The sequence below is a fragment of the Erinaceus europaeus genome, chromosome 3 (genome assembly GCF_950295315.1).
Source record: "Erinaceus europaeus chromosome 3, mEriEur2.1, whole genome shotgun sequence".
NCBI lineage: Eukaryota > Metazoa > Chordata > Mammalia > Eulipotyphla > Erinaceidae > Erinaceus > Erinaceus europaeus.
In genome coordinates this window covers 175,782,921-175,798,811 of record NC_080164.1, presented here as the reverse complement: position 1 = coordinate 175,798,811, position 15,891 = coordinate 175,782,921, and the positions used below count along the sequence as shown (strand labels likewise).

The following is a 15,891-nucleotide window of genomic DNA, read 5'->3' as shown; positions in this document are numbered from 1 at the left end:
GGGTGGGAAACACTGTCCCACTGGAGTGCAGACACCGCACTGGTCCGGTCAGCAGCACTCTGGCTCCCTCCGTTTACACTCAGAGACCTTTCTCAAAGGAGCTGGCCCACTCTCACCAAGTGTTAAGCTCTTTGTTTCAAAAGATTCCAGGCTGTATGTACCTTTAAAAACCAACAAATCTCAGTGAGCCACACCTGCCATTCAGTGTTATGTCTCAAGATGGCGCCAGAGGAGGCTCCCTGAGGAGCTGCTTTCCTTTAACCCCAAGCCAGTGGTTTTTACTCATCCTGATGCACTTGGTGTCCACTGACTTTCTTTCTTCCTGAGCTCTGAACCTGATGTTATAAATAAAGAAGACAACATGGGGGCACAAGGGTTCACAAGACGTTCGTGTGGCAAGAGACAGCAGTGTGAAGTATGAGTGTTAAGGCCCACCCAGGATGGCCCCAGCTGTGAACCTCTGACGGGCTGCCCTGGAACGCCCTCCAGCATCCATGCCTGGGGATGGCCCTTACCTCCCAGAACTCTGAAGTTTCCTACAGGGTGACAGGCACTGCCTGCTGCAAAGACCCAGCTTTCATAATCTTTCCTCCACCATTTCTCCTCCCGGGGATTCATTCTGTGTCTCTTAAGATTAAAATGTATGTCATTTTTTCCCATGATCTTTTTTAAAAAAACTTTTTACTTTATATATTAGTGGATAGAGACTGAGAAATTAAGAGGGGTGGAGAGATAGAGGGGGAAAGAGACAGAGAGACACCTGCAGCCCTGCTTCACCACTCGGGAAGCTTTCCTCTTGCAGGTGGGGACCAGGGGCTTGAACCCAGGTCCTTCCTTGCTCACTGTAGTGTGTGTGGCTAATCAGGTGTACCACCGCCTGGCCCCTAAATTGATGTCATTTCTCATCCTCTGTCTCACTACAGAGTGGTCATCATGATAAATCTAGTAAAACACTGCTCACTATATATAGTGACAATTTTTTTTTACTCTCACGATGCTTTTTTTAATATTAAATAAGGAAACGTTGCCTTGCAAGACTGGTCACCGTGGTCAAGTTTCACATCTTACCCGACAGGTGACGGCATACCTTGTGCTTCACTGAAGCACCATCTCCCTCCGCTAGGGGGTGCTGGGCCTTACGCCCTGCTCAAGTGCCTTTCACGCCCCCCCTCTGCGTCCTCTGGTGCACCGCGTTAGATCTTAGAGCTTAAGCGTGAGTCACCGCTACCTTCCCGCAATATGGTCCCGACACCTACCATGAGTTCGGGCATAGCCGTTAGCCCTTGCGGTGAGAACTTTCTGGGATCTTCCCTCAGTGACTTTCAGGCACAGGCCTCGTGCTGTGCATTCCAGCCCTGGTTCCTTTACCTTTCAGCCTCCTGACCTCCCACCTCTGACAACCACTGGTTAGTTGGTCTTTGTGTCTAGGAATTTGGATTATTACTTTTTTTTTTTTTGCTTAAATTCTGTGTCATTTGTCTTTCTCTGTCTGACTTAAGTGACTTAACATGAATGCCCCAATGCTCATTTGTGTTGTCCTAAGTGCAGAGGTTTTTCTTGTTATGACTGTGTGTGTGTGTGTGTGTGTGCATGTGTGTGTGTGTACATGGTTCATGCTTTCCTCCACTCATCCACTGGTGGACATTTAGGTTGGTTTTCTCCATGTTTTAGCTCTGCTGTGTAGTACTGCAGTAACTATAAGGGTGCAAGTGTTCTTTTTAAAATTTATATACTTTTATTATTGGATACAGACAGAGAAATTGAAAGGGGAAGAGGAGATAGAGAGGGAGAGATACCTGTAGCCCTGCTTCACCACTCATGAAGCTTCTTCCCTGCAGCTGGGAACCAGGTGCGCCAATGCCCGGCCCCTACAAGTGTTCTTCTTGAGTTTGAACAAATAGCTAGAAGTGGGTATTCAGTAAATGCAGTTAGGAATTCCTAGGCTAATCTTTGAAAAGTGGGGAGACCTGAGAGTTGAGTTAAGGACTGCCGGTCTGCTCTGAGCAAGAGAGAGTGGAGAGACGGCAGTACTGACCTGAGGTTGTTTTTTGCAGGGGCCATGGACATAGCTCTGGGGTCCGGAGCCACTGGGGTCTTCACCAATTCATCCTGGCTGTGGAAGAAGCTGTTTGAGGTAGGAATAGCAGATGGAGGCTAAGTTACAGTGCTGGGGTGGGGAGCAAATCATTCTCCTGCCAATAACGTGTGCTCTTTCTCCAAGCCCTGTGTTAAAGTGACCTGCATGTTGCACTTTTGGACCGAAACTGCAGTGAGCTTGATTGCAGGTGCCCTGGGTTTTCTAGACAAGCTCCCCGATCTGCCACTTCCTGTGTCCTTAGAAGATGTGAAAATGGTTCACCAGCACCGTGGCGTGGTGCAGAGAGAGATGTCTGCTGGGCTGTCAAGACTGCTGACAGTGTCCCACTCTGTCATCACCCCAGAGTCTGCTAGGAAACTGTTTAGACCTCAGCTTCTTCAGAGGGCAGACAGGTGGGAACCACCTGGGCAGACCACCCAGGAGAGCCCTCATTTACCACAAACAGCTGGGGTTTGAGCCCTTAGTGCCCCGTGCAGATTCAGGTTTAAGGTCGGGGGTCAGTAGCTGCTTCCTGGCTGCACTGAGCATGTCAGTGCCGTGAATCTACCCAGAAGCCTCTTGAGTGTCAACAGCGGTCACACACCCATCTCTTCCTCAGGCCAGCATTGAAACGGGGGACCGTGTGTGGAGGATGCCCCTCTTTGAGCACTACACGCGACAGGTCGTCGACTGCCAGCTCGCTGACGTGAACAACATCGGCAAGTACAGGTGCGTGCGAGCCCTGGGTGCGTTCCTTACTGGTGCCGGGGCCTTGGGCATCTGATCCTCCACCTTCAGGCACTTCCTTTTCCCTTTTTTTTTTTTTCTCTTTTTTTAGAGGTTTATTTATTTATGAGATGAGAAAGAACTGAGAGCATCATTGTGGCACATGCGATGCCAGAGCTGAGTCTGGGACCTTGTACTTCAGAGACCAGCGAGGCACTTCCCATTCTGCTCTTCTTCCATTTTGTTTCAGAGAGACATAGGGAGAGAAAACACAGCACCACTCCACCTATGGAGACCCCAACCCCCCATCCCCGTACTGTTGTGCTCACCTGTGGCCCCAGGACTCGAACCCAGGGTCTCCCACATGGCAGGGCAAGCACTCTGTATACAGAGTCAGCTATCTCCCAAGACCTGCAGTCAGGATGACTGTATTTTTTTTTCCTTTTCCTTTTTTCTTTATTTACTTACTACTGGATAGAAACCAAGAGAAGTTGAGAGGGAGAGAGACACCCGCAGCCTTCCTTCACCACTCGTGAAGCTTTCCCCTTGCAGGTGGGGTCCGGGGGCTTGAACCTGGGTCCTTTCTATCTTTCTTTTTTCCTTTTATTTTTTTATTTTTAATTTTAGTTATTAATGAGGGATAGGAGGAGAGAAAGAACTAGACATCACTCTGGCACATGTGCTGCCAGGGATTGAACTCAGGACCTCATGTTTGAGAGTCCAAGACTTTATCCACTGCACCACCTCCTGGACCACATTCTTTTTTTTTTTTTTTTTTAATGCAAACAAAAATTTGGAGTTAGTGAAATAGCTGATCTGGACAGTGTGCTACTTTGCCGTGTGTGCGACCCAGCTTTGAGCCTGGCCCCCCCCACTGCCTTGAAGGAGGGGGAAGAGAGATGCCAAAGCACCGCCCACTAGTTCCTCCCACTTTCACCCTGGTGCTATTCTTGGCGCTCCCACCTAGAGCCGAGATCCACCCCTGGGCCTCAGGCATGGAAGGCTTGTGCTCTTATTCTTGAGCCTCCCCAGGGCCTGGAGGACCTTTAGTGAACTGTTCCGCGTGCACGTCTGTAGGGCTAAGGAATGACGTCTGTCCTTCTCTTCAGATCTGCGGGAGCATGCACAGCGGCAGCCTTCCTGAAGGAGTTTGTGACCCACCCAAAGTGGGCGCACTTAGACATCGCGGGGGTGATGACCAACAAAGACGAGGTCCCCTATCTGCGCAAAGGCATGACTGGGAGGCCCACGAGGACCCTGATCGAGTTCTTGCTGCGGCTCAGTCAGGACAGTGCTTAACCCCGATGCTCCCAAATACCTCCATTCTGCCTTGCGCCAGACAGCGGAAGTTCAGAATATCCTTGAATGGATGAAACGTGATTGAACATAGCAAAGAAGGACAATATTTTAAAACGTAGAACAAAACGGTATTTACATGCCTTGATTTTGTTTTTCATTTTTATGAGACAACTGACCGAGGCAACACGAGTGCCATGTGTGGCAACGGCTTTTAAGATATTCTATAAATGAAGATTAATTTTTGAAAAATCTTTTTTCCAACGGGTTTTTAATTGAACAAAATTGTATTTCAGATTCTGGGTCTTGGGAACATGAAAAACTACAAGTCACTACGTAGTCACAGAAACAATAAATGCGACTTCTTGTGCTCTGGTCCCCAGTGACGTTTGGAACGTGATATGTTTCTTGGGGCTGTGTGGTGTGAACTAATAAGCAGCTCAGTTGGATCAGGAAGAGAGACGCTGGTTCAAGCCCCCAGTCCCTACCTGTAGGGACTTGAGGAGCGGTGGAACAGTGCTGCTTGTGTCTGTCTCTCTCTCTCCCTCTTTTTCTATCAGTTTCTCATTGTCTCTATCAAAAAAGAAAGAAGTAAGAATTGGCTGCATGGAGCAGTGGAGTCTTCCTGTAGGCATCCAGCCCCAACAATAAACCCTGTGGCAATAACACACACATGCACGCACGCACACACACATGCAGACAAAGAGGATGGTCTCTGAAAAACCATTAATTCTTGAAATTGATTCAAAGAGGTATTTACCTGATAAAACAACATTTAGAAATTTGATAAATGGCAAAAAAAAAATTCAAACATTGGCAGAACAAAGGATTTGATTGTCTGATTTGGCATAAATTTTCTTGAGTATGATGCTTTTTTTTTTTAATGAATGTTCACATGTGGGAGTGTTTTCAAAATATGTGATTAAAAACTTACAGGGTAGTGCAAATTGAGTGGGCAAGTCTATGGGGGAAAAAAAGGATCACAGATTGTGAATTCAAAAGCAAAGCTTTCTGGCTTAGAATAGACCCATAAGTCAAAGATCCCAAATCACTCTACCCCTTTGGAAGAGAGAGATCTGTTTACTACCAGTGCACTTTAACAGTGGTTTTCCAAGGTTTCCCAAGACCCACTTTATTTATCCTTTATTATTTTATTTTAATTGACTTGGTGATCTGATGATTTACAAAATTATAAGACTTCAGGAGGAGAGTTTCACATGGCACCCACCAAGACTCCTTTCTTTTCCACTGATCAGTCACCTCCTCCACCACCCACCTATCTTCCTGAGGAAGCCCCACCCTTTTCTGCATACCTGCTGTTGTCTGGGGTTCCCAGACTCTGTCTCCAGTGCTCCTGAAGGCAGCTGGTAGGAGGTGGCCCAGCCTGGATGTCATTCTGCACCGCGGGGAAGAGAGAGAGGAGGTCCAGGGCGAAGAGGGAACACAAATCTTTATTTGTGCTGGCACCTCAGAGTTGGGTGCGAGAGAAGCAGGTTGGGCCATGTGGAGGTAGCGAAAATGGCTGCCTCACGCAGTAACCTTTCCTGCATCTGAACACCAAAGTGAAGCACCGGCAAGAGAGGTGAAGCGCTTGCAAGAGGGGTGAAGCGCCGGCAAGAGAGGTGAAGCACTGGCAAGAGGTGAAGCGCCGGCAAGAGAGAGGTGCAGAAGAAGAAGGGCTTTTATAGGAGCAGCTCTCATGAGAATGGGAAGGAGGAGGAATAGGATAATAACTCTCGTGAGAATGGGAGGGGGGAGGAGTAACCAAAGCACTCCAAATATCGCGGGGAAATAGACAATGCCCTGAGGGCACAACATGGCTGAACAGGCACTCCTGAGAATGTTCCAACTCTTGCGGGAACTAGTAGTAGCCTGAGGGGACAACATGGCAGATGTGACTGCATCTGCACTATTTCCCAGCATCTCCCCCTTTCCTTTTATCTAATGGCCAGGGCAACAGTCTGTAAAGTCTATGAACTACTCAGGGTCAGTCTATGAAAAACCAGCAACGTGAAGGGAAGGAAGCTGCTGTAAAATTGTCTAAAGTGTCCAAAGGGTATACCAGCAAGTTCGATAGAGGTCTCAGTCCAAAGTAGATGACTAGGGGGAGAAATGGCAGGGGATGAAACGCTGCATGAGGAAGGTCAGCCTCTGGAATTCTGCTTTTCTGTAGAGAGTGAGCTGGAACCGCCAAAACGTGACAGCCAAAGCAGAAGCAGGAAAGGCAGACAGGCAGTAAAAAAGTTCTGTCCTTGGAGTCTGTGAATCAGGTTCTTCAGATCACGTCAGGTCACATCTAGGGTTTCGGGGGAGTGTGTCATGTCAGGGTGTGCAGGGGTCCAGATGGTTTTTTCCGGGATTCCTGTGGAAGAAACACAAACAATCTGCTTCTTATGGTTAGCAGGGCATCTGATTTGAATTTTTTATAGAAAAAGAGGTTTGGTGCCTTAGCCAACTGAGTATTGGGGGATGTATCTTTCCTATTTATTTATTATTGTTTGTCATGGTAGTCAGCCGTTATCTGGAAGGTCCTGGGTGATTCATGGGGAAAAAGAACTTACCTTTTAACAAGGACTCTAAGGTGTAGGGAAGTGGGAACTTACCTTTTTTTTTTAGTATTTATTTGTTGTCTTTTGTTGCCCTTGTTGTTTTATTGTTGTAATTATTGTTGTTATTGATATTGTGGTTGTTGGATAGGACAGAGAAATGGAGAGAGGAGGGGAAGACAGAGAGGAGAGAAAGAGACACACCTGCAGACCTGCTTCACCGATTGTGAAGAAACCCCCTGCAGGTGGGGATCCAGGGGGCCTGAACTGGGATCTTTATGCCAGTCCTTGCACTTTGCACCATATGTGCTTAACCTGCTGTGCTACCGCCCGACTCCCAGGAACTTATCTTTTAACAAAGACTCTATGGCCATGCCAATAGCAACCTTGAGGGCACACGTGGCTCCCCACATGTCCCCGTTTCTTATATCATGTTTTGATGTTTGGCGGATTTTGTTTTGTGCCAGGGTGGACTGTGCCTGTCTTAGGTTGGGGATCAGCCTTCCATCTTACCCGTCATTGGAACACCTGGTCATTTTTTGCCCAGTAGTACCAGGTGCCCTGTCTTAGGTTGACTTGATAGCGCTAGTTTCCCCTTACCCGTCATTGGCTAGCCAGCCCTCTACATGGTGGACGTTGTGATGGAGGGGGGAAAATCCTCCGCAGCAACTCCATAGTCTGCCATGTCCAGCCTATGATAGTGAGCTTGTATAGGTTGCATCTTTATGGCATCAGTCTGTTGCTTCAAAAAGGCCATGAGCTTGTTAAGAATTATAGGACCTACTGTGAGCAGAAGTAAAACAAGCAAGGGTCTCACAACTAAGGGTAGACAGGTAAGGAAGGGGGAATGTATCCATTGGTATGAAGAGGTGGGATCATATCTCAAGTCTAAGGGAAGCAGTCAGTGGATGTGATGTCCAGGGGAACAGACATTTGTCTTTGGGGGTAGTAAAGGATGTCTGTGGCATGGGTGATGTTATAAAGGGAAACACCTTTAAATTGTTGGCTGACAAAGGCAGGCCTATGGTGGCAAGACAAGATACACCAGTTAAGTGTACAAGAATATGTGAATGTTAATTCACATAGGTTGAATATGGAGGAACTTCTTACAGTTTAATACCTTACCATATGAACAGATGATTTTTCATATGAAGGCTTGATAACTGTAATCACTTACTTGTGAAAAAAAAAAACTTGTAACAAGTTAGAGGTTTACTATAATTGATACCTCGATGATTATAGTTGTCCATGTTGAGGACAAGGGGACTCAGCTTTTTTTTTATTACAGTTTTAGATAAAGCATATTTATATTCAACTCTGACAGAGCATAGATGGAATTTAGCTTCTACCTTGAACTAAATGTATGGCTTTAAGCAAGTTCTATAACTTCTCTGAACTTCCATTTTTCTCCTCTAAAAGGAGACATAGTGAAATTGTACCTCTGTTATTTTGTAAATAACTAATAAAAATAAAATTTAAAAAATGAGAGAGGTAATATCAACCTCATAACACTGCTGGAAGGCTTAGAGATAGAACCCCCTCTCCAGGCAGAGGGCCAGGCAGTGCCACACTGGGTTAAGCGCAAATAGTATGAAATGCAAGGACCCACACAAGGATCCCAGTTACATCCCCTGGCTCCCTACATGCAGGGAGGTTGCTTCATAAATGGTGAAGCATGTCTGCAGGTGTCTCTGTGTCTCTCTCACAATCTTCCCCTTCCCTCTCAATTCCTCTCTTTCATATCTGTTGTGGGGTAGAGGCAAGGAAGACAACTTGAGACCAAGGTCCAAATCTTGAGAGTCTTTATTTCCTAGCCAGAGCTGTCTCACAGCAAGAACAACAGCAGCCCTTGTTACACAGCTATTTATAAAGGCAAAAACCACAACTTCCTATGTAAGTGGGTACAGAAGCTAATATATGCAGTTATTTAAAAAAAACCTCTTTGGGGAACAAGCAAGCATTTTGGGGGTGGGAGAATAGCGCTCCTCCACCTACCACACCCTCTTGTCCAAGGGTATTTTGTGAGTGTACTCCATACTCTAGTGGGAACGAATTTTCCTGGAACTAATTGGCAGGGTCACTGGGGAGGCCAAGATGGGGCTCCTCAGGTCAAGCCCTTACACTATACAATAAAAAAATGGGAAAAAATGACCACCGGGAGCAGTGGATTTGTAGTGCTGGCACCGAGCCCCAGTGATAACCCTGAAGGGAAACAAACAACAAAAACTAAGAATGAGCAGGATGTGGATAGCTTATATCCTACAGAATATTTTCCCAGTGTGACCTACTGCAAGTACACATCTACTTTGACTTCTGTAGGCCTAAAATGTATAATGTGCTCTAATATAAGTCAATTCATTTGATAATGTGACATTTTCTGAAAACCTTGGGGATTTCCCTATCGTGTGTGTACCAATAGGAGAGGTTTGATGTGGTCATTTTTCAGACACAAAAACAATATAAAAGTTGCCTATGGGAATTAAATAGGGGCCAAGTGCTTGAGTGCACACATTAACATGTTTAACAACCTGGGTTCAAGCCCCCAGTCCACACCTAAATGAGGTGGGGATTTTCACAAGTGGTAAAACAGTGCTGTAGGTCTCTCTCTCTCTCTGTCACACACACACACACACACACACACACACACACACACACACACACACACACACGCTCTCCCCTTCCCCCATCCTATCAAATGAAAGAACGGGTAAAAAGGAAAAAAATGGCTACTGACAGCTATGAATTATCATTCAGGCACCAAATCCCAGTAATAGTCCTGGTAGCAATAAACTGAAATGAAATAACAGAATACTTTCATTCTAATCTTATACAAAAATTTCTTGAATATTAGAATATAAATATAAAGGATATGCCCATAGCATCTAATTATTTTAACACTTTGGGGAGAATGCTTCCATTTCCAATGCTGACATCATGAAGTGTATTCTTAAATTCTGAGCTCTCCACCAGCAAGTGTACTGAGTCAAGTGCATCCTTGTAACTTCAGTGGTCAAACAATGAAGAACTCTGCTGACAGGCTCATATTTCAGATCTGCAGAATGATGATTAGGAGTTTTCATACATGAATCTCATCAAACTTGTAACTAGAAAGAAAAAATAAAGGTCATCAAGAGGCAGTCAAATATGGCTTGGCCAATATGCCAGTGAGAAAAGTCCCCTCACTGCCCCTTTCCTTAGCAACATGGCCACCTAGATAGCTCACATGTACACATTATGGTGGTGGAGAGGAGGAATATCTTATTCCTTAAGGAATTACTACTATGGTAATGGAATTCCAAGACTTCAGGATTCTTGAAGCAGCCTTTGCTTTAAGTAAAGAGGATGTGAATGGGATTTTTCAGTTAATTTCTAATTTCTTGGGAATTCAATTATGCAAAAGAAGCAGAAATTATGCTGTTAAGATGATCTCTTTTATGAATATACAAATTTTATTTCAGCACTCCAGTATGCAGAATGTACTTTCCAGGCTAAATAACACTTTCATGGGTAGACAGTGTATTCTGAAGTAATAGAACAGGAGAAATATGTCTTTTAGTCTTTCACTAGGAAGGCTTGGCCAGCTTAATCAACCAGCAATTTGGTATTTGTAAATTAATCAGAAATTCCACTGTACTCTTCAAGTCACTAGTTAAAACACATTACATGTGGTTATTTTATCTGTATGAAACTACACATTTCATGAGTGTACATGTGGGAAGGAAAGGATAAAAAAAGAAGTATTTACAACTATTAGAGTTCACATTCACAGATGGATAGGTAGCTCAACAGGTAGTAATGCATAGGTATTATGTCTAACACTACATAGAATTGCAAAGCAGTCCTCTGATCCCCTACTCTCTCTGTCTCTATCTCTATAAATAAATAAAGCTTTAAGAATTCTGGAGGTGGGACTATGGAGCAGCAGCAGCTGTGCTTTTCTCCTCTCCTCTCACGAGTCAACTAGGAACACCAAGGAGACCACCTGGGACCACAACAAAACAGGACCCGAACAACTTCAGGAACCCACCAAATCACCGGTGAGTGCAAACACGTGTGGCTTGTGGACAGAGAGGAGTTTAGGAGAGATTAAGTGGCTAGTTAACAGTCCGGCAGTTTACCAGTTGAGACACAATCTCTAATCCATTTCACCAACAAAAAGACAGCTGAAAGGAGGAAAGGACTCCCCTAAGACTCACCAAATGAAACTGTGAGTCTCCAATGCTACTGCCCTCAGAATCTGGAGCAGTGGGTGTGGGGGTGGGGGATGACCCTGTGCTGACACCAGGGGACAGAGAACTAATGAGGAAACTTAGGAGAAGATCTATATCTTGGTGGCCTAGTGGTGGGGCTGTGAGAGTCTCTTTGCATAATCACTGGATTATCTCTGCCCCACTCTGCTTTATCACTTGGTCAGGAGTCAGTGATTAAGCTAAGAAGGCTATTTATAGTTTAAAAGCCCTCAGGCTCCCATAGCCTACAGGGGAGAAAAATAACCCTTTAATTACCTTACTTAGACACAAGTCAATCCAGGCAAGAGCGATCAGTAATTTGAAAAGTATTGAGTGAGAAAGGACCTCATAACATACTACATAAAATGATTAAACCAACAAGACAAAATATTGGAAATATAAAACAGGAAAAGAGTGCAGCTAAAAGCCCCCAAAGGGTGAAGCACAAAGTAATGAGGTCAACATCCAAACACTTATTAAGGAAATAATTAAAAGAGTTAGTAAAGAGTTTGCAAGGATTATCATCAGAAATGCAGAAACAACAAATGAGTATCTGGAAGAAAACACTAATTATCTCAAGGTTATTACAGAGCTGAAAGCTGAAATAGCTAAGAACACAACTAGCTGAACAAGCTAAAACAGTATCAGAACAGGGTAACAAAATAGATGAACTCCAGAAAACAGTACAGGGGAGAGAGAATAGAATCAATGAGGCTGAAGACAGAATTAGCAAGATTGAGGATGAATTAGAGACAACTAAAAAAGAAGTAAGATATCTCAAAAAGAGATTAAGAGATGCTGAAAACAACAACGGAGACCTATGGGATGACTTCAGAAGAAATAATATATGCATTATTGGCTTACCAGAGGAAGAAAGAGAGATATAGGGGAAGAAAGCATGCTTCAGGACATAATAGCTGAGAACTTCTCTAGTCTATACAACATCAAAGACATAAAGATTCAAGAAGCCCAGTGGGTCCCAAACAGAATTAGTCCAGGCTTAAAGACACCAAGACACATCATATTTAGAATGGAAAGTAATAAGGATAAAGAAAGGATCCTGAAGGCTGCAAGAGAAGAACAAAGAGTCACCTACAGAGGAAAACCCATTAGATTAGCAGTAAACTTCTCTACACAAACACTACAGGCCAGAATAGAATGGAAAGATATCTATCAAGTGCTCAATGAGAAAGGCTTTTAACCAAGACTACTGTATCCTGCTAGACTGTCATTCAGACTAGATGGAGGCGTAAAAACCTTCTCAGATAAACAACAGCTGAAAGAATCAACTATCACCAAGCCTTCCCTGAAAGAAGTTCTGAAAGTTCTTCTATAAACCGTCAGACCACCATAAATATGCCATCTATCAGAACACTCTAAAAATCTACAAGAATGTCATTAAAATATCTTTAATCTTTGATATCAATTAATGTCATTGGCCTGAATTCACCTACTAAATGTCACAGTGTAGGAAGATGGATCAGAAAACACAACCCAACAATATTTTGTTTATAGCAAACCCACCTAACTCAACAAGACAAACACAGACTCAACATGAAAGGATGGAAAACTATCATACGAACCAATGGCCCACAAAAAGGGGCAGGAACATCTATTCTCATATCTGACATGATAGACTTTAAAATAAATAAAATTTAAAAGATAGGGAAGGACACAACTTAATGCTCCGAGAATCAGTTAATCAAGAGGACTTAACAATTTTTAACATCTATGCATCCAATGAGAAGCCATCTAAATTCATCAAACATCTACTGCAAGAGCTACAGCAATATATTAACAGCAACACAGTCATAGTAGGGGACATCAACACCCCACTCTCTCAGCTTGATAGATCATCCAGGCAGTAAATCAATACAGACAGGAGGGAGCTAAATGAGGAGATAGATAAACTAGAACTATTGGACATTTTCAGAGTCATTCATCCCAAGAAACTGGAATACACATTCTACTGAAGTCCACATGGGTCATTCTCAAGGATAGACCATATATTAGCCCACAAAGACAACATCAGCAAATTCAAGAGCATTGAAATCATCCCAAGCATCTGTTCTCAGACCACAGTGGAATTAAACTAACATTTAACAATCAACAAAAGATTATTAATAGTCCCAAAATGTGGAAGCTCAGCAGTATACTTCTTAACAACTTCTGAGTCAAAGAGGAAATAAAGGTAGAAATCAAAGTGTTTCAAGAGTTCAATGAAAATGAAGACACAAGCTATCAAAATATCTGGGACAAAGCTGAGGCAGTACTGAGAGGGAAGGTCATAGTCATAAAAGCACACATTAGGAAACAAGAAAAAGCACAAATAAACAGCCTGATTGCAAACCTTAAAGACCTAGAAGAAGAAGAAGAACAAAGGAACCCTAAAGCAAGCAAAAGGACAGAAATTACTAAAGTTAGGGCTGAAATAAATAACATTGAAAATAAGAAAGCCATTCAAAAGATCAATGAATGTAAATGTAGGTTCTTTGAAAGAGTGAACAAAATTGAGATACCTTTATCTAGACTCACAAAACAAAAAAGGGAGAAGACCCAAACTAATCAGCTCATAAATGACAGAGGAGATATCACAACAGACACCTACGAAATTCAGCATATCGTGTGAGACTTCTACGAACAACTATATGCCACCAAGCTAGAGAACCTGGAAGAAAGTGATGATTTCTTAGATACCTATGAACTTCCATAATTAAGTAAAGAGGACCTAGATAACATGAACAGCCTCATCACAGCTAATGAAACTGAAACAGTTATCAAAAACCTTCCCAAAAATAAAAGTCCTGGACCAGATGGCTTTACAAATGAATTTTACAAAACCTTCAAGGAGGAGTTAATACCTCTACTTTTAAAAGTCTTCCAGAAGACTGAAGACACTGGAATACTCCCTTCCAGCATCTATGAAGCCAACATCACTTTGATACCAAAAGCAGACAGGACACAGCCAGAAAATGAAACTATAGACTGATGAACATAGATGCTAAAATATTGAACAAAATTCTAGCCAACTGGATAGAGCAGTATATTAAAAAGATTGTTCATCACGACCAAGTGGCGTTTATCCCAGGGATGCAAAGTTGGTTTAATATACGTAAATCAATCAACGTGATTGATTTGGGGCCCATATTCAGCTTAGGAGCCTATGTGACCTCTGCATCCCTGTAGTTCTGAGCTCATATTTTGTGGTCATGAGTAGGAACATTCCAAGCTGCCCCAATATCAGGACCCATCTTCCTCAGGGTGTAGCATAGAGTATGTTGTCCAGTCTCCCTTCGGAGGATGGAGCATTCTCTACCATTGTTGATCCACATTGAGGGAATGGTCCTATGGAGGCCCACAAAGGGGTCTATCATGTTGTTTCTGATGGAGATGACTGGTAACAATAAAGAGAGGGATCTATGGAGGTCTAGGTCCATCATGTGTGTTTGGGAATCTCAGGACTCCCTGACTAGGGCCCCAGCTGGATGTACTTCTATGCCATGCTCTCTCTAGCAAACACACACACACACACACACACACACACACACACACACACACACACATTCACTAAGGAAATCCTAACCACAATGGACAGGGACTGCCTGCTCTTGTTAGCATAGGTATGCACTGGGAACTTCACGAGGTCTGATGGTAAAACAAGGGACATTCCTGAGGGGAAGCTCAGGTTGTCAAAAACGAAGAGCAGATGGTTGCTGAATTTAAAATTTTCAGCAGTGGTAGGAACTTCCCCCACTCTCCAAAGGGAAGCTGGGTCATCTTAATCTTCCGCTTGAACACAACTAGCCTTGAAATGAGTAAAGCCTAGAATATTTCTAGCTGTGATCGTCAACTGAGAGCTCAGACTGACAAGGATGCAGAAGTTACACAGGCTTCTGTGCTAAATATGAATAGACAGGGGCCCTGGGTCAGATCAGTGGGATAAACAACTAATTGCATTTATATATTTTCTTCAGATTTGGGAACTACTCAACCCTAACCCAGCTTTCTGGCCCTATTCTCAGTTCTGACACCATCTTCCCAGACAATATTTCTTGTCCATCTGCATATTAAGTATCAAGCAAAAACTACAAAAGTCATGGGCCCCTGGTAACATACTTAAAATGGAATTTCCTGCTTCTTTTCACCCTAAGACTCTTTTTTTAAAAAAAATTTTTAAATATTTTATTTTATTTATTTATTCCCTTTTGTTGCCCTTGTTGTTTTATTGTTGTAGTTATTATTGTTGTTGTCGTCATTGTTGGATAGGACAGAGAGAAACGGAGAGAGGAGGGGAAGACAGAGAGGGGGAGAGAAAGATAGACACCTGCAGACCTGCTTCACCACCTGTGAAGCGACTCCCCTGCAGGTGGGGAGCCGGGGTTCGAACCGGGATCCTTATGCTGGTCCTTGTGCTTTGCGCCACCTGCGCTTAACCCGCTGCGCTACAGCCTGACTCCCCACCCTAAGACTCTTATTCTTATTTGTTCTATTCCTACTTTTTGGTTGCTGTTTATTAAACATTTTGTCCTGCTTTATATTTTACCACCTTTCAGACACCAAGTTTCAGATGCTGCTATGATCCTATCCTGACTTCCCTGGGCATCTGACCTCACTAATGTGTCCCAGAACCTCACCTCTCCAGAGTCCTACCCTATTACAGAAAGTCAGAAACAAGCTGGGAGTATGGATGGACCTGCCAATGCCCATGTCCAACAGAGAAGCAAGTATGAAAGCCAGAACTCCCACCCTCTGCACCTTATTAAGATTTTTGGTCCATACTCCAAGAGGGGGGAGAAATGTTAGGGGAAGATGACTAGAGGGCTTTGATTTCCAATTCCATCAAGACCCAGAGAGAGAGAAAAGGGAAAATGAAGGACATTCAAAAGTAGCAATAGGTGTAGGTATGACTTAGAAAGGAAGAAAAGGCAGGACAATAGGAAAGATGTGCAAATATATATGTATAGATAGTTATAGAAAGAATATTCAACCCACATCTGTGATCTTGGAGAACTACTGA

General features: G+C 43.6%; 1 protein-coding gene across 1 annotated transcript in view; it reads left to right on the top strand.

Annotated features, from left to right (window-relative positions):
- Positions 1-4,481, top strand: part of LAP3 (leucine aminopeptidase 3) — a 33,087-nt gene extending 28,606 nt beyond the window's left edge. The window contains exons 11-13 of the mRNA XM_007517862.3: positions 2,055-2,134; positions 2,697-2,806; positions 3,913-4,481. Coding sequence (XP_007517924.1) covers positions 2,055-2,134; positions 2,697-2,806; positions 3,913-4,102 — 380 coding nt within the window. The 3' untranslated portion in view covers positions 4,103-4,481. The remainder of the gene's footprint in view (positions 1-2,054; positions 2,135-2,696; positions 2,807-3,912) is intronic.
- The last annotated feature ends 11,410 nt before the right edge of the window (positions 4,482-15,891 follow it).